We start from the raw sequence: 22,303 nt of genomic DNA, 5'->3' as shown, positions 1-22,303 counted from the left end.
TTTTTTTTAATTATTATTTATTTACGGTAATTGGGAACTAGTGTTTGTTATTCATTTCTTGTTTAAGGATTTAGAGCTGTGATTCAAGACTTCTTTTTACTCCAGAAGCAAAACTAGCATCTCTAATGTGGTGTAGATATTTAAGTGTTGCTTTGCCCTGCCCTGCTTTGTACTAATAAAAGGTAACTGTTGGTATGTAATTATTACACACCTTTTTAACATAACTTCAGATTGAATGGGTGCCTTATGAGTTTGCCAAGAAAATGCAAAAATCATACATATGATAACGTGTCCATTGTATGCATTTTAAGTAAATATTTACTCTATGAATGAGTGTTTGTGTGGTTCATTGCAGATTGGTCTCAGACAAGTGTGTGAGCACAAGGCATTAATGACTTGACATTAATGAGATTAAAAATCTAACTTTGGCAGTGGTGTTTTTTTAAGGTGCAGCAGAAATGTAGATACTTGGTAAGTGTTTTTTCCACTGTATTTTGTGAAAGCTTAACAAGTATTTTGGCCAGCTTAACTCTAATAGTAGCAATCATACATAGAAAAATCCATAAACACACATATTTACAGTCTCAACCTGGGAAGAAGTCTGAAACAGTAAAGATACTTATAAGACCTCCACCATCTTTTATGCCAACTAGTATGCCCAAGACGCTTCTTGTAAAAATAATAAAGAAATGCAAGTTCATTTGTTCATCCCAGTGCTTTTTTTTTTTTTTTTTTGCAGATGTGAATGTGTGCTTATGTGTGCTGTAGGAGCAGCAGTCCAGCAAAAGTGTTCTCCTGTGGCTTCCCATGCTCCAGTGTTCCCTGCACTAGTTCTAGCTGGATCTCTTCACCCTGTTGCAGCTGTAGGAGGCAGACTCGAGTAGCAGGACCCCATGACTTCCTCATGCTTTGGTGCAGCGACGCTGCCACTTCCTCTCCTCTCTTTAACTGGGCTAAAGATGGCCCAGGCCCAAAGTCCAGTGTAACCACAAACAGGTAAACCCCCGCGACGGGTGCACGGAATGTGCCCGTTTCAGGTGAGTACATTTGGCCATGGTTTAGGGATGTAGTTTCAAACACGACTGTACCAGGTGTGTTCACGCCATCTCTGTTGTTGGCCACAAACATGAACGGGTTCTCAGAAAGCTGACTGTACACTAAAAGAGAAAACGGAACACAATGTGATTTGGATCTAAATGTTCAGGCTTAAATGTTAATAAACAGTATTGAGCACATTTGACACGTCTCAGTGTCCCCTCTGGCTTGCTCATTAGGGATATACTGTAGAATTACACATGCATTGCTATAAAGGTGCTTTGTGATATTTTCTATTTCTAAAAGCTTTACACATTATCATCAACAAGTAAACTGATATAATCTCTTCCACCCTGATATGAATCTCTTAACATCTTAGCTTGTACAAATGCTTCTTTTATCACATTCAAAGGCTAAGTTGTGTAACACATGATTGAAGGTTATGACACTCCTTAGGCTTGCAGTAGACCGACATGACTTTGTGACTCAGTAACTGCAGTATTAGGGAGAATAACGAAACCCATTCATTTATTTTGATGTTTATGAAAGCTTTTGGTATTGCCTTTTTTTTTTTTTTTTTTTTTTTTTTTTTTAATGATTGTTGTTCATTATAATCCCTAATAAAAAAATTAAAAAAAAGCAAAATTGGTGAGAATGTTGTGTAACCACCCTGACCGACTGATGCGTATTTTGCATGTTATTTGGACGTTGAGAAGAACATTTTAATAAAACCTTCTAACCTAGCACATTTCTTAGAAATATAATGAGGGGAATTAAATCGCTTTTATGTGTCATAACAAAAGTACACTGAGCCACGGTAACGGTTAAGTGCAAGTCAGTTTGTCACATATGACTCAGATGGTATGTCATTTACACCTCAAAATTCAAAACACAATCTCTTCAACTCTGGGGAAATGTTTGAGTAAGATCTAATAAGATGTGTGTTAAAGTTTTCAGTTCTCATAAGCTTTTGTAGTTAGCAACCCCTTGCTCTAAAGGAAGCTATTTAAGTATTTCTTAATGGGATCTTAAGTAGTTGTTCCTTAGGCTTCCTGAAAGACTCTTATATGGCTCTTATTCTCAGTCCAGGTCCTGTACCTGACCAACTTCAGATTAATTCAGAATGTTTTTTGGTCCTTTAGGCCACACAGTAACTTATGAATCATTCAAGCATAAAACAATCCAATTAACTTGAGCATGAACCAGTGAGAAACAGGTGCAGAGGATGACCTGATCAGGCAGGTGATTAGTATACTGGTAGTACGTAGTGCTCAATGCGGAGTGGTTGGAACCGATGAGGGGGGAAATGAGGTTGCTGCAGAGGTTGTTATATAAACAACCAGTTTTTAAACGGTATCTTCACGTACTCTGTAGCCTGTCACAGTAAAACATTTGTTCCCATTTCTTTTATTTCATTTTATTATAAATGAAGAATGGCTCAAGACTTTTTCATAATATATGTATAGCAGAGTGTTAGTAAAAATTCAGCTACAGTAGGTTTCGCAGGAAGACATTCAGGTGAGGTTTGTTTGTCAGATATGAAATTATAATGTGCATGAAGAAGAATAACCAGATTTCTAAACACATCTAATAAATTGCAGTTGAGGTGGCTGCTCACTAGAGGGAGATGTTGCTACAGAGTATATAAGAAAGCTGTAAAACTAAAAACTTGCCTCAGACCACTTCTCAGGAACTTTGAGACGGTTCTTTAGAACCTGCCACTCAAAACTATTTCTTACTCCCTCATCGTCTATATCACTTATACCACGTCCTGTCGTGGGGGGCCTGGAGCCTATCCCAGGAGACTTGGGGCACGAGGCAAAGTACACCTTGGACAGGTTGGCAATCCATCGCAGGGCACACACACTACGGGCAATTTGGGAACAGCAATTAACCTCACCTACAAAGCTTTGGAGTGTGGGAGAAAACCGGAGTACTCGGAGAAAACCCACCAAGCACGGGGAGAACATGCAAACTCCATGCACACAGAAACGGGAATCAAACCTGGCCGGGAACCGAACCCAGACCCTGGAGGTGCAATGCGACAGTGCTAGCCACTTCACCACTGTGCCGCCCTCACAACCACAGTATTTCCACACTTGGTTATTATCATGCTTTTATTGCCTTATTCATGTTTAGCTTGGAACACTTCCACAAAGTTACAGTAGAGGAAATAACTACACGACTAAAGTGACCTTTCATGCTCAGTAATCACCATTTAGATGCCTAAACCAACTTTCTAAATCGCCTTTATTGGAGATGATGGATTGATAAACATTCTGTGCAGTTTATATAAAAAATCATTCACTTACTCACTCACTGTCTATACCGCTATATTTTGTATTCAGGGTCGCAGGGGCCTGGAGCCTATCCCAGGAGACTTGGGGCATGAGGTGGCGTACAACCTGGACAGGCTGCCGATCCATCACAAGGCACACACACATACACACACTGATTCACACACTACGGGCAATTTGGGAACACCAATTAGCCTTATCTGCATGTCTTTGGACTGTGGGAGGAATCCAGAGTACCTGGAGAAAACCCACCAAGCACGGAAAGAACATGCACAATCGAGCCTGGCCCGGAATCAAACCCGGGCCCTGGAGGTTGAAGGCAACAGTGCTTGACAGTAACATTTTTTGCACATAAAAGTCTGTAATTAAAAAATTCTTACCCGTCGTTTTGAGCGATGTATACCTCTTGCTGCGCTGTGCATCTCTTGTTTCTGATTTCTGTTGCCTCTTTCTTTGATGTTTGGCTTCTTTTCTCTTCATTATCGCAGACAATTTATTTAAATCGACTGTTGCTTCAGAATCCGTTAGACCTTCAGTGTTGCTGAAAATGCTGCTGAAAATCTTGAGGTGATCGTCAAGGCTCTTGCGCACACTTGTCAACTCCGCCTGCAGTTTGCCCTCTACATTTTTGCAATGAGCACCTTTCGAACAATTGCAGCAAGACAGGCATTTCTGCTCTCCGAGTTTGACGACATGTTCTTGAAGTTCTTCTACTGTTTTTTCCAAAGCAATGAAGTCGCTGTCTGTGAAAACTGCAGGCTCTTCTGAGAAATGCCGAAATTTCTCTGGATTTTGGATCCTTTTGAGATCCTGTGTGATCCAGTCTGCCATCTGTAATGGTTCGTGTCCTGTGGGATCCTCCGAGTTAAGCATGGAGGCTAGACTTCGGCTGTGTGCGTTAATCTGCTCCTGCAGGTCGCTGATCACCTTCTTCAGCGCCAGGATGGAGTAGGCTCTCTTGTCTTGTTCGGACCGCTCAATAAACACTAAAACCTCCTCATCAAGTAGGAATTCCAATACGTCACTATGACGTTGGGCGTCTTTCTTCAGAGAGTCAAAAGAGTTGGAGAGATAATTTATCTTAACAGCTTTCTCGGCGTCATGTTTCTGTAGCTCTTCAATAACGTACTTAATGCCTAAAATATTTTTCTCACCTGTTTGTAAGGTTTGCTGAAGTGTCTTGCGCTTCTCCTGCTCAAGCGCCAGCATGTCCTGCACAGTGTGTAAGCTTAATTTAATTTCTTCCACTTGTGAGCCCGAGGCGCCATTTTCCCAAATGTTTACCTGCTCTTCTGCAGCATTGTCTATAGCTATCCTGTTTTCATTTGCAAACGCTGTTAGGTTATTTATTTCCTGTTTCAACTGTGCCACTGATATGCTGAAGCCGGTACAGTCACAGGCTCTGCTTCCAGAGCTTATGTTATAGAAGTGTGTGTACAAATAGTCAACATCTACCTCCAGTTCATGTACTGTGACTTGGAGAGTGGTCACATTTTTAGACAGGTCATCAACATATTTCCCAACCGACTCCTTTGCTGCATCCACTTCTAGGAAAGCCTCAATGTATCTCTCTTTATTCCTCTGATATTCTTGAGTTACACGCTCCTCTAAGGTCTTGTAGTGCTTCTGTAAATTCTTAATTTTTTCTGACACTTGGACTTTGTCTTCCTTGATGACACTGAGATGTATAGTGTTATTGACAACCTTATTGTCCAGACGAGTAATGGCTTCCCAGACGGCTGCGTCCTCCTGAGGCTGTCTGCCACGACTTGGTATCTGACTTACAAGTGTTGAAACGATCTCCTCCAGCTGTCCTTGTTTCTCTCGTGTTTCCAAAAGTGAAGAGTTTATGGAATGGAGACTCATCTATGATACAACAAGCAATTCTATTAGTTTTAATATAGTTAAAGAAACAAGCAGCACATCGTGGAAGAATGTCCACGTTGGATTTCTTGCCAGCAAAAATGATAACCATCATATAGATATTGTACCGTTTACATAAGCAAATTCTACAATATGAAGCATTCATGGAAAAGCCTTCTCTAGGAATGCTGAATTTTCATTCCTGTAATAAACAAGTCTAAGATATATATACATATACACTTTATCCACCCAATTTATTTAGAGTAACTGAACATTTATGGAGTTCTCCACTCATGTGGCAACAGTGCAATTGAAGACATTGTGCAAATACAGGGCAGGAGCGTTAGTTAATGTTCACAACAATCATTAGAATAAAGAAAACCGGTTGTCTCTGTGACTTTGATCGTAGCAGGGATGTTGATATCAGAAGGGCTTGTTTAAAAGTTTTATAAACTGCCCATTCCCTGGAAATTTTACTCGCACAACAGAGTTTAGAGATTACACAGAATGGCACCGATGTCGCCTTCTGCTGTTGTTACTCATCCACCTCAGGGTTTAATGTTCTGTGTCCTGAGATGCTTTCCAGCACAACAAAGTTGCAAAATGTTTTTTCTGCAAAGTTTTTTCACATGTTCGATGTGAACATAAACTGAAGCTCCTAACCTGTATTTGTGTGATGTTATGCATTGTTTGCTTCCACACAATTAGCTTTTTAGATAAAGTATATGTATAAATGTATCTATTTATACATGGATACATTTGTGTTCTGACCTGTAGCATCTTCTGGTTGCGCTTATTTTGCACATCCATGTCAATCTTCAGATTGGTTAAGTTATAGGTGAGCATGGCCTGTTGTGCATGGAGCTTCTCTTCCATCTCGTCACGCTGGAGGCCAAGTTGCTCACTTAGTTTTTGAAGGGAATCAGCCATTGCCTCATGATCCGACGCCTGGCTTATTTTACCTCCCATCGGGTTGGACTCTCCCTGTACCATTAGAAGGACTTGCATCTCGGTCATATCCTTCTGTAAGTCCTTTACCTCCTCAGACAGGCGTGCTAGTGTCAGGTTAAAGCTGTCAAATATGGGCTGTAGATGAGACATCATAACATCCTTTAGGTAATGGATGGGTACAAGCCCAGGATTTGTATAATGTGTCTCTGGTGGAGGTGCACCTCGATGTCCATTATCCACACCGGGGGGTGCTGAGGGGGCTGGAAAAAAAACATTAAGAATTAACTCAACAACTTCTATAAAGCATATACCCATCAGTAGCTGACTGTCTCCAGGTCTGTCTGCTTAAAACAACAACAAAATACACTGTTGACTTCCAATCAAGTCTTAGATAAGCTAAAGTTTTCGAATAATTCTATTTTAATTCCCGCAAATAAAGCTGATTTTAAACGCCAATTTAGCTGACTGAAAAAATAGTTATTATAACTTTATAGTATTTTATGCAAGAAAAATGTATAACTCTCTCTGCCCTCCAGGGGTCGTCCCCACAACCTTGGACCTCTGTGGTAAGGTGAGAAGCTGAATTTTATGGGCATGAGTGTTTTCCTATCCAGTTATACAAACCATAGTGCTCTGGCCTCCTGGGAGTGGGACATGCTAGTCCTGACTAATATTTTACAGTGTTGTGTCATTCTCAAATCTTGACAGACTTATTTTCCCAGTCAGTGGTGTTTCCTTTTAGACGTTAAAATGTCAGACATTATTTTCTAATTCAAATAATTTACAGCTCCGGAAAACCCCTGTTTGCACTGGAGACTGGAACATAACTTTCATAGTCTGACCACTGTACCACAATCATTATAGAAGTGTTGGTCTGAATATTCACCAATAGTTGCGATAAGGTCTACAATATGCATAATTTTTCAATGGTTTTAGTTTAGTGATTTATTTTATGCATTCTATAAATACTGGAGATTTCAAAACTATAAAACGACGCATATGGCATTGTGGAATTAAGTAACAACAGTAGTCAGTTTTTATTTTATGAGACAAAGATCAGCTGTTCTGGAATAGTTCTTGCAAGAACAGTATTGTCAAGTGCACTTGTGCTTTCATGAAGACCTTCTCAGAAAGTCAATACCAAAACTTAACTCTGTTGCAAAGGAGAAGTTCATGTAGAGTTAGCCACCTCAGAAAGCACCAATAAACAACCAGCACCTCAGAATAAAGGCGTTATGAAGGGCTTACGTAGCTAACGCATCTCAATATCAACTGTTCAAAGGTGATTACTGCATATTTTGGATGCCTTCAGATTTCTTTTACAAGGTACAAAGAAATAAAAATTAGGAAAGACCATGGAATTAAAGGTGCGTCAGATTTTTTACTGGTAGTATAACTGCATCTCGTATATCATCAGAGTCATTCAGTCAGATTAAAAAAAAGGCCAAGGTGGAGTTTTACTGATAGACACCATGGGCGAATTTATTGCATCTTACTAGGATTTGTTTTTCAAGCTCTTTTCATCTTGGCCAAATAAGTCACTTTTGTAATTTTGAACAGGCATGATTTGCATAATTACTATCAAAATATTCTTTTTGATTTGCTATATGACAAACTTTTGTTCATAAGGCTCCCCTACACACTTATTACCATTATTCTCATATTGTAATATTAGTCTCTCCCACATGTTACTAGCCTGACCTGGTTAAGATAAACCAGCTGCTTTTGAAATGTTCTCACCTCGACCGATATATTTGATGATGGAATGTTTTTATTCTATATTGCAACCTGCATATCAATTCCATCCGATTACATCACCCTCTATGTACAAAATATTGAGGGGAATTTTTTTTCCCAGAGAAAGAGCGGATATCCTGGGCAGGAAGCTGCAATGAGAGGGAGACATTAAGCTGGAGGAGTCGCAACACACGGCTGCAGAGTTTGTTCTTACTGCTGCAGGAATCCTGTGCTGTCTGCCTGTAAGGATATGCAGGAGACAGGCTGTAGACAAGACACGCTCTGATCGTGTATACAGCGGGACAATGTTCATACCATTAAAACTATACCAGTTTACTGTTTGTATGTAGCTCATACTTGTACAGACAAGCTGAGATCATCTGCATTGTTCAAGATCTAGTCATGGACGTCATAAGTTTGGATTCATTTCTGTTGTCTTTTAATCTGTGTTCACATCAATGTGCTAAATAAAAAAAAACAAGCCTGGTATATAATTAAGCAGCGTAAAAGGACTGAGGCCCGTATCATCTCTCCAAGGATTCTACATAGAACTATTCAGGCGGAGACATTAAGGATTATCAGATATTCAGGAATTGCTGGAGTTGTTGACATTTTCACGTTGTCCTTATGTCCGAGTTCTCTCGTTTGCTCCTGCTTTACAAAACATGCAAACAGATGAATCGTCTATGCTAAGTTGGTTATAACATAGTTATAAATGAGTATGCGAGGTATAAATGTATGTGCAAGGTGCTCTGTAATGGAATTGTGTCCCATCCAGGGTATGGATATATACTCCCTCATGCCCAGTGTTCCTGGGATGGACTCCAGATCCATTGTGCCGCTGCTCAGGATGAAGGGGGTTAGTAAAGATGGATAGATGAATGAATGAATGAATGAATGAATGAAAGGGTCCTCATAAAAGCACCCATATAAAAGCCAAATCCTTTGAATCTGTTTTTATCTATTTAAGTTTTTTTTTTTTTTTTTTTTTTTTTTTTAAAGACCAAAAAAAAAAAAGATCTCGATCTTAGAGAATCTGTGCACGGCTGTTTGATGGTTGTCCAAGCATTTTAAAACATTCTTCAATGAGAAGAATTGTCAGGAAGTCTTTCCAGTATTGAGCATCCCCACTTTAATCACAAAGAATATAGAATGCTGTAGGCTTGATTTTCCCTTTGAAAAAAACTAATTTCAGCTTTTATGGTCGAGGAGCCAGAAGAAAGCTACTTTTTTTTCCCCCTGAGAAAATAACATGCTACCACAGCGTACTACAGATTTAAAAAAAAAAAAAGTTTATTTTCATAACAATATGCTTAACATATGAGGGGTAAATCAAGATAATGCACAAAAACCAAACAGCATTACCATAAGCACCTTATAACACTGGACCATCTGTTTGACAGCTGAAGCCTGGCTGGGTCATGAAGCACTTTTCACAAAGATCAATGATATACAGCAATAACAAAAGAAACAGTTGGTAAACATTCCACCTAACTGCAGGTAATTATAGCCAGGCGTGTTTTTATAAGCCACTGAATTAGTTGTATTTTGGTGTACTTAAATTTGTCCATATGGCTTTTAATTATTGGGTGAATTTTATTAAATACACAGAATGATGACCTTGGTTATGTAGTGTTTTTAAAAATATTTAGCACATAATGAATATCATTTTAGAACTTGATAAGCATTATATGGCCACATACCCATATATGGGGCTTCTCTATACAGTTGCCTCAAAGTTATAAGCTCCCATTTATCAGGAAATGTCTTTATGATGCAGTGTTTAAAATTTTTGTTTGCTGGGAATAAAGTCCCTGAACCTGTTTCATTATGACAATAAAAAGGTAAATGGTTTGTCAAGGCTGCAGTGGAAGAATCTGAGTGACCTCCACAGAGGTCACTGAACACACTGGAACGATGGCTTCCCACCAGGCCTTTACACTTGACATCAGTGCTTGGCCTCACTTATACTGCTGTGCCTGAATGAACAAATCTCCATAGCCATGTCCTAAAAGCTAAAGAGAAACCTTTCCAGAAGAGTAGCGACTATTAAATCAGCAAATGAGGGATCACCTTCATGTTAATACCTACCAAGGGTTAGGGTTAGGTGGGCTTGATGGCCAGGTGAACTTATTTGAACATGTATGGACACATTTTTTTGCCATATGTTCATGCATTCTGGTCATGGAATTGAACGTGTGTACTTTCTTCTTGGCAATAAGCAGCCAGGTTCTTGGGTATAATGAAGTAAAAAAAAACAGCAGCTGGTCGTTTCTGGACTTAAATCATATCTTAGGTAGGTCAGTGGTGACTCAAATGGTTATGGTTCTGGGTTACTGATTGGAAGGTCAGGAGTTCAAATCCTCAACTGGCAAGCGAAGCCCTTACCCCTATCTGCTCCGGTGGTGCTACATCCTGACTGACCCTGCCCTCTGACCCTACAGTAGCTTCCTAAGTGGTGAATGCAAAAGAAGTAATTTTGTTGTATGTACAACTAACATTGATAAATAGCTGAATCTTCACCTTCAGTTTTACCCCCTATAGCTCTTAGCCTTCTAGAGAATCCTGGCAAACTTTTGATGTGTCTACGTGAAATAATAATTCCATACAGAGTAAAGATTTTAATACAGCACTTACCGTCTTTCTCATGGTGAGGCTCATGGCCTGTGTATGAGCTTGGAGTGAAGCCATTGCTGTTTGTACCCTCTGTTTGGTTGACCTCAGGCTGCAGATTCTCAGATAGCAAGCGCCTGGATTCGTGATGGTGATTCTGCTCCTGGTTTTGGTTGTGGGTTAACTTTTCAGGTCCTGAAGTTAATATAGGCAGTATTTAGCAGTTTTTTCAGTTCACAGTGCTCTTTTTTCTACTTTGCTTTGAAATCATCTGCTCAAAAATGGACCTTTATCAGCTCAGGACTTTGTGTCTTATTTGCGTAAATTCTGTTACATTTTTGGCTTGTCTTGATCTTTTCTAAACAAAGCGTTCTGTGGAGATCCTGAGTAGTATCTGGGTATGTTCCATGATTATGATAGGAAGACTTTTTGTATGTTAAACCAGACAAAATCTTACATCTATTTTAGATCTGTGATATTTTCATTGCCCTACTATGTACTATTATTTCACTTTTTGTTTCCTACTTAGTGTGTGCTTTAATAGGACAAGTACAGGCTAGTCACACACCCCACTCAGTGGACTTGCTATAAGTACTGGCAGAACTTCTTGTTCACACACCCTTTCCTTTTTCCTATACGGGTGATGACCTTCCCACAGTCAACTACCGATTTGACTCATGCTTCATTGTTTCCTGAGTTTGTTTTGCTACAACTGGTATGGCTAATAAAGTAAGCAGGACTCTCTATCAGGACGCTTGCTTGAAGCAGGTTAACCATGCAGTAAAGGCAGGACAAATACCTGTATGGTTGATCACTGGACCTTCTGGATGAAGCCCTATGTCCGTGTTAGAGGCTTCAGATTCAGGGCCATTTTCCACTGGAGGACAGAAGAGTGGCAAAAGGTGAATTGGTTTTCCGTCTCGGTTTTACGTACACATGACACCTTTCCATTGGACCAACTGAAGGCTGTTCTAAAAAGGCCAAAACATCTAGTACCTATATCGTCGCAGCTGCTTCCACCATGACCAGGGCAACACCTCCACGAGAGCGATGTAAGGATCTTTTGCTGCTCTCTGTACACCGGCCTAGTGGACACCTTGTACCTGCATAGCAAAAACGTCTATAATAATGTCTTTTGTACCAGCACCATTTGGGATTACCACAACAAAAAAGTTTTACTTTTACTCACATGACTAGATAGCAATCTGGTGTTCCATTAGGGCATGGACTTTGGGACTTGATGATGTATTTCTCAGTACCGCAGGCCACTGACATGGTGACTACTCGCTTATGTACAAATGCACACCAGTTTCTGTAAGAGAACAGCAGTAAAATTTGATTCATTAATAAGAAAGCATCTAGATGTTAAGTATGTCTGGTGTGGTAGAGATGTTTAATGCCTGGAATAAGATCAGTTCTGAAGATATAAACTAATCTGGTAAAGTGACCTCAATAAGAGGGTCATATAAAAACTTTTAAAGTGAAATTATAATGCTGATGCTGAGGGGTTTTCGCTTAACACAATGTAGGTTATCAGGGAGTTATCTTGAGCTGACACCAAGTAGGATAACAGCATTCATCATAACATCTGGCTGTCATTTAGTTAATTAATGTTAGATAAGATGAAGGATACAGTCTTTCATACTGTCAACCCCGGCAGCTAAGCTAGGGCTCTGTGCCATGTCACAGATGTGAGAGCCTAAGTGCTATCTGTACTTCCACTTTTATTGAGTTATTTTCAGTGGGAGTAATGTGAGATAAGTTTGAGATAACAGTTTGTTATTTTTACTTGTTCTCCCTTCTTAGAACGCATGAGTAAGCCAATATACATTCTGTCATCATCAGCCAAATCCACTCTTCCGCTGTGGGCTATTGTTTTAAACGGTACAGTTCAGTTCACACTCAAATGGTGTGGCAATTTTTTATGTTACAAGTCTAACAGCTATGTTTAACACTTTGTGTGCAATTTCTGATCTTTGACTAATTCCTGCTAATTAATTTGACCCATTTGAAATCCAGTGAAACAAAAGTCCACGTACTGGACACATTGAAGACACATTGAAATTTTATGTTACATAATCAATAATTGCTTTCCTTAACGTTGTCCATTTTCCCAAAATTGTCCATTATTTGTGTCGGGAGTTCATCTCACTAGTAATAATGTGCTTGATTCATCACTAATTACTTGATTTAAATAACCTTTCATTAACAACTAATAATATAAAGGCATTTTCATATCTCTGAACTTCACCAGAATTTTAACGGTCACGTTGCATATGCTTCATTTGAACCTACAAACCAATAACCGCATCATATCAAAACCCATGAATGGTCACTTTTCAAAATGTAAAGTTCAGCTGTTTCTGCCCAAATATTGTAAAATTTCTTATTCTGAATGTTAATAGGAATTCTATGTTGTTTTTGAAATACACCTTATTGCCAAAAGTATTCGCTTGCAAGCCTACACATGCATGTGAACTTGAGTAGCATCCAAATCTTAATCCCTAGGGTTTAATCTGATCATGGCCCATTCTTTCCAACGATCACAGCTTCAACTCTTCCGGGAAAGCTTTTTACACGGTTACGAGTGTGTTTATGGGAATTTTTAACCATTCTTCCAGAAGCGCATTTGTGAGGTCAGACACTGATGTTGGACGAGAAGGCCTGTCTCAGAGTCTCCGCTCTAATTCTTCCCCAAGGTGTTCTATTGGGTTGAGCTCAGAACTCTGTGCAGGCCAGTCAAGTTCTACCACAGCAAACTCGCTCATCCATGGTTTTTTATGGACCTTGCTTTTTGCGCAAAAGGCTTGAACCACCCTTCATTTGTCAATTAACTTGGGTACAGAGACTGGACTGAATGTGAGAAACTAAGACTTCCCAGAAAATGAGAGGCAGAAAAAGTCCTTTGGGAAGCCTAGAAAACTATTCCGCAAAAAACTCCATTAAAATATTAAGCTTGGCTCAAATATAAGCAAAATATAAAGAAATGAGGACCGGCTGAAGACTGTATGGTCCCAGTCAAGTCAGAAGTTACTACAAGTAGCAGTGGATCCCACATGGAACACTAAGCAAGTATATTTTGGCTCATGGTCTTTTTTTAACTTCTGTTCCCATCCACTCTCCATTTACATTTAGCCATTTGGCAGACGCTCTTATCCAGAGCGACTTACATTTTTATCTCATTACACATCTGAGCAGTTGAGGGTTAAGGGCCTTGCTCAAGGGCCCAACAGTGGCAACTTGGTGGTTGTGGGATTTGATCCTGGGATCTTCCGAACCGTAGTCCAATGCCTTAACCACTGAGCTAAAAATTGTAGAAGCATAAAATTGTAGTATTGAGGAAGCTGCTGGCTTCTCTTACATTCCTTATTACATGTATTTCTTGAGTTTGTGTCTGTTCTATATATGATCAGCATCCTGATGGTGCTGCTTTATGTTCATGTGAGTCACTTCCTGCTGCCTGCTGATGACCTCATGGATATACAGTTTAATAAGCATTGTGTTTCTGTCGGATAATCCTGTTCCAGGTGCATTGGTTCCTTACAGGAAGGAAAAGTATGATGGTGTCTATATTTTCAACACTTCTCCTGAGCCTACCTCATTCATTTACTCACTCAAAAGAAATGACTATACATACAGACGGACATTATTCTGTTTATATTATAATCACAGATATGCGCTCCTGTCTGTTTGTTCTCCTCTTGATTAAGCCGTGGGAAGAGAAACATTTTGTAGCAGAGTTCTATTGCTAAATTTGTGTGTTACAGTCTTGCCCTTGTTTTGATCTCTGCTAGAATAGATATCTACATCCTGGAACGATAAAATCAGGTTGTTTTATTTTGTTAAACCCTAAATTGTTGCAGCAAACAATGATCCAATGTCGGTTTAACTGCAAGATCTGTTACACCTAGATGACCAACTGAGATATGTTCAGAACTTGGTTAAGAAAATAAACAGTGTCCAAATCCTCCAAAGTCTCACACTCTGAGCTCTAAAGTTGGCGGCAACATACAGAGGCCTGACTTTAAATGAAAGCAGATTAGCTGAATCCAGTGCATGACAATTGAGGGAGTGAAGAGGGCAGTGGGAACATAGCAACAGGGTGCAAAAGGATGGAAAGAGAAGGCAGAACAAAATGCCTTGTTCCTAAAGTTCAGGGGGCCAAAGTGAGCCAGTGAACTTTGACCAGAGTTGGTATTTGATTTGCCCAAAGCTCATACTTTTGATTCAGCAAAATCTTTCAGTTCATTGATGTATAACACATGTTGACCTGAAAGGTGGAACATCCTTAATTGACTTTTTCCAGTCTGATGGATTTGAAGAATCTTAAAAGTATTTGCACAAGAAGTTAGTTCCTTATCACTAAACTCCAGTTCTTCAATGCAGGTTTTCTGCAATTATACTCTGAAATTTTGTGCATCACTCTCCCAATTCTTTACTGGCTCTCTCGGAGATACCCATGCATGCAGATACTTGACATTATTTTGGAAAGTTTCTTTCTCTCTGTCCCTGAAGGCCTGGACCTCCCCTGGTCACATCTGCTCCATAATAGGCTCTTCCTTAACAACATTCAACTTTTATGATAAACATTCAGTTTTCCTATGGTTAATTTTGTTCCAAGTTACTGTACTTTCACATTGAGTGTGTTTCACTGGGAAGCCTTTAAAGTTTGAGACTATGCTTAGTTTAGCTTAGTGAAAATGATATATTGAGAACCAGACCATAGTAGGTTCAAAACCGCAGCCAAAAATGCCTTCCTTCCAAAAACAGAGCCTTTTGTAATCACCTGCACCGTCTGCCATGGGGCCTCAACACTTAAAGGACTGGCTAGTTGTTAATCTTTGTGCTGGCAGAGTCACTGACAGACATTATACACCAGGGAATATCTTATTTGTTTTCTTCCCTCGTGCACAGGCGATGAACAACATGGTTTACCTCAAGCCTGCATTTGATTACAAGGATGTGAGGAAGCTTCTAAAACTTCTAAGTAGCTTGTCTATTGATGAACCAAATTGCAGCAGTTTGGGATGAGGCCCTTTAGGAGCACACTGTGAGCAAGCTTGCCTTGTTATAGAGCTTTTGTGACGTGGAAGGAAAATGAGGCTTCTGAAGGCCACTTGATTTACATTATGGAAGACGTCTTTATCCAGAGAGACTTACATTTTTATCTCATTATACAGTTAAGGGTTAAGGGCCTTGCTTAAGGGCCCAACAGTGGAAACTTGGTTGCTGTAGTCCAATGCCTTAAACCTTCCCCCTTTGAGTTAAGGGTATCAGCATAAAAATTGCTGAATACAAATGCCACTTTTGAGATATTAATTTGTATATATATATATTTTTTTAAAGTTCAATTTCCATTTTTTTCCCCTTGCATTTCACAATTATGAGCCACTATATGTTGGTCTATTACACACATAAAATCACAATATATATATATACATTTACGTTTGTGGTTATAATGTAATGGATTGCGATTCATTATCTCTAGTTAAGAGGAAACGCATGCACTTCTGACACTCTTGGTATGCAACTTTTTGCCACTGAAGCAAAACTGGTCCATCTTCAGAAAAGCTCTATTTGAGAACTTCCAGCCCAGACGTTGTGGGAGGTAATCATAGATGTTTGCTAGATCTGCACGCTTTTGTTTAACGAACTCTCAGCTTGTGTTTAGTTTCCCTGTCAGCTTGGCTGCAATTACAAGAGATCAAGAAGATAACTGCTTGCCTAGGAGGTGCAGCCTGATGGACGGTCTAAGAAGATGTTTTTCCATGTTCCAGATCCATGTTTTGTTTTTTTCACTCTTATAACTTTATTTGAATTTCTACAGACCTCGCTTTAAGACTATGAGCAGCATTTCCACCTTTTATAACCTACATCACAGCCACATAATCTCTCCACACAGCCATGTACATCACTAGATGATAGATGATAGATGTTTGTTTTAAAGTTCTCCATTGAATCCAGTGCAAAAAGAAACATGTTGCTGCTTTTGGTAGCATGTAGACTTTGTAGCTTCATTTATGACGCATTGATCTAAATAAATAAAGATTGCATGGTTAAACACTTACCCCATGCGTGCTGGAGTGATATTGCTGTGGGGTTCTGCTGAACCACCTTCTTCATTCCCAGGTAGATCCTCTGATGGATGCATGTGACTGGGGCTAACATGCTCCTGTGGGAATCGTACAGTTCCGGATACATCACCGCTTTCTTTTTGTGCTCCAGCACTGTGATGATCTGTTCCAGAATGTTCATGTGGATGTCCATGATTCCAACCATCTTGGTGGTGGTGTGATACATGCTTGAATTTCTTGTCCTCACCATCTTTCAGCTGTTGTTGGTCTTTAGGCCAAACATCACAACGTGCTGCCAGCAGCACTCCCTGCAGTAACAAAAACACTTTCAGCACTATCATCTCTGCACGCCACTAAACACATACACACATGTTCTGGCTTTCAAGCCTCTGTTGCTTAGTGAGAGCAATAGTTACTTTAAAGCTAGATTGCTTTTTGGACACACCTCCCCATCTCAGAAATCTCTTTTAGGACCCCCCGCCTCCTATCAGGACCCAAGTGTACTCCTGCACAACTCCCCCTTCTCTTCTCTTCTCTCCTCCTTCTTTTAATGGTTTCACAGTCCTGCAACAATCCACGGAAATGAACCTCCCATTATCCCACCTCCCCTGGAAAGGTCACAAAGCTTGAAACAATGTGACTGAGTTGATCTGCCTGGGATCAGCTTTTTTTTTTTTCTTTGTTTTTGCTCCCCTGTCTCATACTTGTACATGGTGGTCTGCTTTGCCAATGAGGAAACAAACCATTTCTCTTGGCAGGTTACTGGAATTTCTGTCCTTGTCACTTGTCCTGTGCTTCAAGCCGGCCACGTTCAGGAAAAGGATGTTGAGAGACAAGTGAAGGTCTGGACATTTAGGAATGTTTGGTCATGTGGAAATACAGTATTTTTGGGGGGGAGTTTGTTGCACTACTGTCTTTTTGTCTTCTAAAATTTCCGCCAGATAACACGAACACAATGAAGCTTATTATGTTGAGTAGAGGAGTGATGGTGGTTCCTTACTTTTATGATGAAGCAGAGTTTTGCTTGATATGCACTAGTTGCCATGGAAACATGTTTTTTTGTTGTTTTCACAGATCTCTATCATGCAAGCTTGACGTTTTTACCCTGTGACTGTGGCCTGTACTTCTTTTTTCTTCTTTTTTTCCCAGAAAAGATAAACACATCAGAGTAAAAAATGTTCTGTATCTCCATAAACTACTAACTTTTTAGCCATATTTTAATATAGAACCTTAAGACGCCTTACAGGTGTACTCATTTCATCACCTTCCATAACCTCTTTTAGCCTGGCCAGGCTTGCGGTGGACCTTTACCCTATTCTGTAAATACTGAATGTTCAAGGGTTCATTAGTGGCCGCTTGGCAGTACAGCAACTCAAACTCACAAACTCGGATCAGTAATCCAGAGCCCAAAACCCCTCCAGTGTTTAGGTGCCATGATGGTGCAGGAGATTGGAGCATTACCTCATCACAGCTCTAGGTTTCTCGGTTTGATCCTAAACTCAGATTACTGCCTGTGATCTCTTTTTGTTGTTTTGAGTTTCTTTTGTCTGGTTTCCCCCAATTCATAAAAAAACATCCACTCTGCCAACAATTGCTAAATTGCCTATAAGTACAATGTGTGCGTCTGGTGTATGGGGTCTACCATTATATGTATATACTGGGGTCCCATTCAGGAGGTTTCCTTGTCTCATTAATAAGCTCCAGGTCCAGCACAACCCTAACTATGATAAAGCTGCTACTGAAGTTAAATGATAGAATGACTAGATTAGAGCAGTGGAATGACAAAAGAGGGATGAACCATCTGGAGTGCAAGTGTCTATACAGTGGACAGCAGATGGCAGCACTCTCACACACGCGTCTGTTTCTGGTTCCTCGTAGCTGGAGGGAAGTGACCTCTGAGCCTGGGAACAAGAGGAAAAAAAAACTGTTCATAAAGACTTTGTTACAGCACATTAATGATATCTGATTTCACACTTATATTCCAAGGGCACTTTAACTTTAGACATGATCATACCAAGTAACACTGAGTACACCCTATAGTGCTTTGCAATCGGTTCGTAAGGCCTTGTAAGAAATCACACGTCAGTCACATGGTAGTCACAAACCTGACTATATAGAGCACATAGGGTCACTGAGGTCCCCAAATTTTCATTAGCCTTGATGTGTGTAGGACGTTTAGCCGTAAATCACAGGCATGCTGGGGCGCCGATAATAACATATACATGGAGGTGAGAAGCCCTTCTCCCTTCCCCCTTTTTTTTTAAAGCTTCAGTTTTACTCACTCACTCATCGCCTATACTGCTTTATTCCCTATACGAGGTCATAGCCGGCCTGGAGCCTACCCCAGGAAACATAGGGTACGAGGGGGGTACACCCAGGACGCGCACACACACTAACTAAGAAATGGCATTTAGCCGAGATGGGAATCAAACCCGCACTCTGTAGGTGCAAGGCGACAGTGCTAACCCCTAACCCACAATGCTGCCCAGATTTGTTTTAATGTCTTTTTTTTTTTTTTGCAGAAGCACATATACTGTACACATTATTAGCAGTTAATTCTTTGCTTTTGTTTAGGAAATGTGCCCTCTGTTGTACATCTCACTGAATAATCTCTGCAGAATAACACACCTGGAAACAAGTATATGAAAATGAATAGGAAGTCTTTAGAATACCCCACATGTGCTAGTGTTTTGTTTTACTACACTTACACTGATGGCTATTAAAATGTCTCAGGCTGTCTTATAACATTCAGGATTCTTTGTAACCAGCTTGTTTTGTTCCTTCTGTAATTGCTCTGGCCGAGGAGTCCATTCTCTGGCTGCATCGCACACACTCAATGGGAACAACTTACAGGAATTTCAGTGTATTCATAAGAAGTAATTATGGGAAAATATTATTTGCTTCTATTTTGTTTGGGTAGGCTGTTAAAGACGAGCAGATTTATTAAAAATTACAACATAGTAGATTCATAAATAGATTCCTAAAGAGCGAAGAAGAAAAAAAGGGAGTGCCAGGTGACAGCGGCAAGTAAGAACACCCTTGTGCAAAATCTTGAGGAACCAGACTTAATAGAGAACACGTTGTCTTCTGAAAGCACATACTGTAATAGAAGGATTGTAAATCATCACAGTTTCCAGGTATTGAGTATGTTTGTTAAGGGTTTAAGATGTGCTTTTTCTTTTTACAGGTTGTTCAAAAACATTTGTTATAGGAAGTCTGTTAGAGGAAGTCTGACTGTAATCACGTGTGTGTCCTGGAACAGGCGTGCGTACTGTATGTGCGCGCAGGCTTGTGCCATTTGTGAATGCAGGGATTGCACTAAAGAGTCCATGCCAAACCACTTCCATCTTTACTCCAGATCCACTGCAGATGTATAGAAGTGCTGGATGCTGACACCTAAACAAACACACTGTTTTTCTATGTGATGGTCACAGTCTGTTTGGTCTCAGTATAGATCAAATACACACAAGGGAAAATAATTTAAAAAGGTGGTACTGTAATAAAATGCCCAGTAGCCCTTAACTCACGTGTATCAGATCCACAAAATACGCTAAACAGATGAGCCGTTAGCACTCGTATGATTTCTGAAGATTGATGGAAAATAATGTTTGTTTTAATGCATATTAATATTACTTTATGTCTTTTTAAAGTAAACCAATGAGACAATCACGGCCAATACATTAGCAATGAGTCTGATTTTTTTTTTTCTTTAACCTTTAACCATAACCTCCTAATACACACACACACACACACACACACACACATTAGTTGTGTAACCAACTCTTATTATAATTGGCAAAGGCTCCTGTATACACTTAAGTGGCAAATTCTTATGTGTACTTTAACATGTTTATGCTAATTGATGTTTCACTTCTCTGACATTGTAATACCTCGTGACTGTGTTTTGCTGTTTCTCTATGCAGTGCCATGTTTTTTTTTTGTTTGTTTGTTTTTTTACCTTTTAAGGTATTTCAAAGGTCAGAAATTGTGTTGATAAAACAAAAAATACAAATCTACTGCTTAAGATGGTCATTTTATATAATCCATGTAATAAGGATAAATTTCATTATTATTTCATCAACTTTAATCAGTCAGCTGACTTTATTTTATTTCCACATACAGCGAGTTAGTTGGGCAAGCCCAGATCATAACACTGCCTCTAGAGGCTTATACAGTGGCCACTATGCATGATGGTTGCATCATTTCATGCGCTTCACTTTCCTCATTTTTATTCTCCAGTTTTATTAGTGTACTGTTAACCAAATTCCAGTTGTTGCAGTAATTCTAATGTTATCTTTGCATGATGCATGCCAATAATATGATAATAATAATATGAAATATACCATACTATATTACCACCGTACTATATTACTATACTAATACTTCTCTCATTTGTTTAACTGTCAGAGTAAATATTATGTCATGCTTCACCCCACTAAGGAATGACGTAAGTAAGCTTGAATTCTTTTATTTTTCCGCTTCAGTGATCCTACAACAACTCATTTGTCCACGTTAGAACCTTAGTGTATTAATAGATATTTATGGTTTTTCTCTGATTCACCACACTCTTACAGTAAGTGCTGTCAGCTGAGGTACTAGTCCCAAAGCTTCCTGTTATTCAGTACTTAGAAATAAGAGAGATGTAATGGGGCATAATGAGAACAGGGCTATAATTTATTCTGAAGGCAAAAAAATTTACAGTGAAAAAAGCATGTCTTTAACATCTGTAGCTTATGATTTAGAAACAGCAGTTGTGAAATTTGCTCATATTAAAAATAAAAGTTTTGAATAATTTATAGATATTTATAGAATAATTTTATGATTTAAAAATGTATTTATGGTTTTTAGGAATTTCTGCTTTTCAATATTTTTTTCTTCAATTTATTTATTTATTTATTTTTTTAATAGTTTCCACAGGTGGTCTGGTGGCTTAATTGTTAGCAATGTGGTTCAGCAACTCCAGGGTCGGGATACGATTCCCGTCGTGGGTCTGTTTGCATGGAGTTTGCATGGTCTCTTCATGCTTGATGCTTGGTGGGTTTCCTCCCACAGTCCAAAGACATTAATAGGTGTGCCTCTAATGTGTGTGTGCCTTGTGATGGATTGGCATCCTGTCAATGGTGTGCTCCGAGTCTCCTGGGATAAGCTGCTGGCCCCCATGACCCTGTATAGAGGATAAGGTGGTATAGATAAGATAATGATTTTCACATATGAGTAATTTATTTTTATGTAATGTTTGCATTATTCTATTTTTTAACCTATGATTTTTACACAATTCATTTTTTTAAAGATTTTCACATGCTTGTTTTTGTATGTTTCTTTCTTTATTATAATAACAATAATAATAATTATTATTATTATTATTATTATTATTATTATTACTATTATCATCATCATCATTTTGGCTTTACGTTTTCAGTCTTTCCTTACATGGTCAATTTATTTGCCGGTGTTTATTGTCCCCCCAAAAATCATGTTACATCTTTTTCACATGCAATTTTAGGTTACACTGTTTATGTAAATGCACATTTACATAAACATGCAATTTATTATTCTCATAATCACTTTAAAAACATAAATGTTTTTTTTCATAAAGGGTTATTCAGGAATGAGATATTTGTATTATTAATCCTATACTAATAATACACTAAAGTGCCTTCTGCAAAATGTAAATGAAAGTGAAAGGATCTGGAAAGACTTTCACTGTTGTTAAAATACATGAGAACAGGTTTT

General features: G+C 39.1%; 1 protein-coding gene across 1 annotated transcript; it reads right to left on the bottom strand.

Annotated features, from left to right (window-relative positions):
* Positions 1-13: 13 nt before the first annotated feature.
* On the bottom strand, positions 14-17,060 carry mmrn2a (multimerin 2a). Its single transcript, XM_053501481.1, has 8 exons — positions 16,565-17,060; positions 11,686-11,808; positions 11,493-11,599; positions 11,296-11,373; positions 10,521-10,691; positions 5,967-6,406; positions 3,713-5,198; positions 14-1,157 (listed from the first exon to the last, which is right to left on the bottom strand). The coding sequence occupies exons 1-8, from the start codon at positions 16,909-16,911 to the stop codon at positions 754-756; spliced, it is 3,156 nt and encodes a 1,051-aa protein (XP_053357456.1). The 5' UTR covers positions 16,912-17,060; the 3' UTR covers positions 14-753.
* Between the last annotated feature and the right edge of the window lie 5,243 nt (positions 17,061-22,303).

This window comes from Clarias gariepinus, chromosome 8 (assembly GCF_024256425.1).
Source record: "Clarias gariepinus isolate MV-2021 ecotype Netherlands chromosome 8, CGAR_prim_01v2, whole genome shotgun sequence".
Taxonomy (NCBI): Eukaryota; Metazoa; Chordata; class Actinopteri; order Siluriformes; family Clariidae; genus Clarias; species Clarias gariepinus.
This window is presented reverse-complemented; position numbering and strand designations above follow the sequence as displayed.

Coding starts and splice junctions, on each gene's coding strand:
- mmrn2a (XM_053501481.1), bottom strand. CDS start 16,911: ATGATAGTGCTGAAAGTGTTTTTGTTACTGCAGGGAGTGCTGCTGGCA. Junction 10,692..11,295: donor TCCAGTGATCAACCATACAG/GTATTTGTCCTG, acceptor TATTAACTTCAG/GACCTGAAAAGTTAACCCAC. Junction 5,199..5,966: donor GCAACCAGAAGATGCTACAG/GTCAGAACACAA, acceptor GTTGTATCATAG/ATGAGTCTCCATTCCATAAA.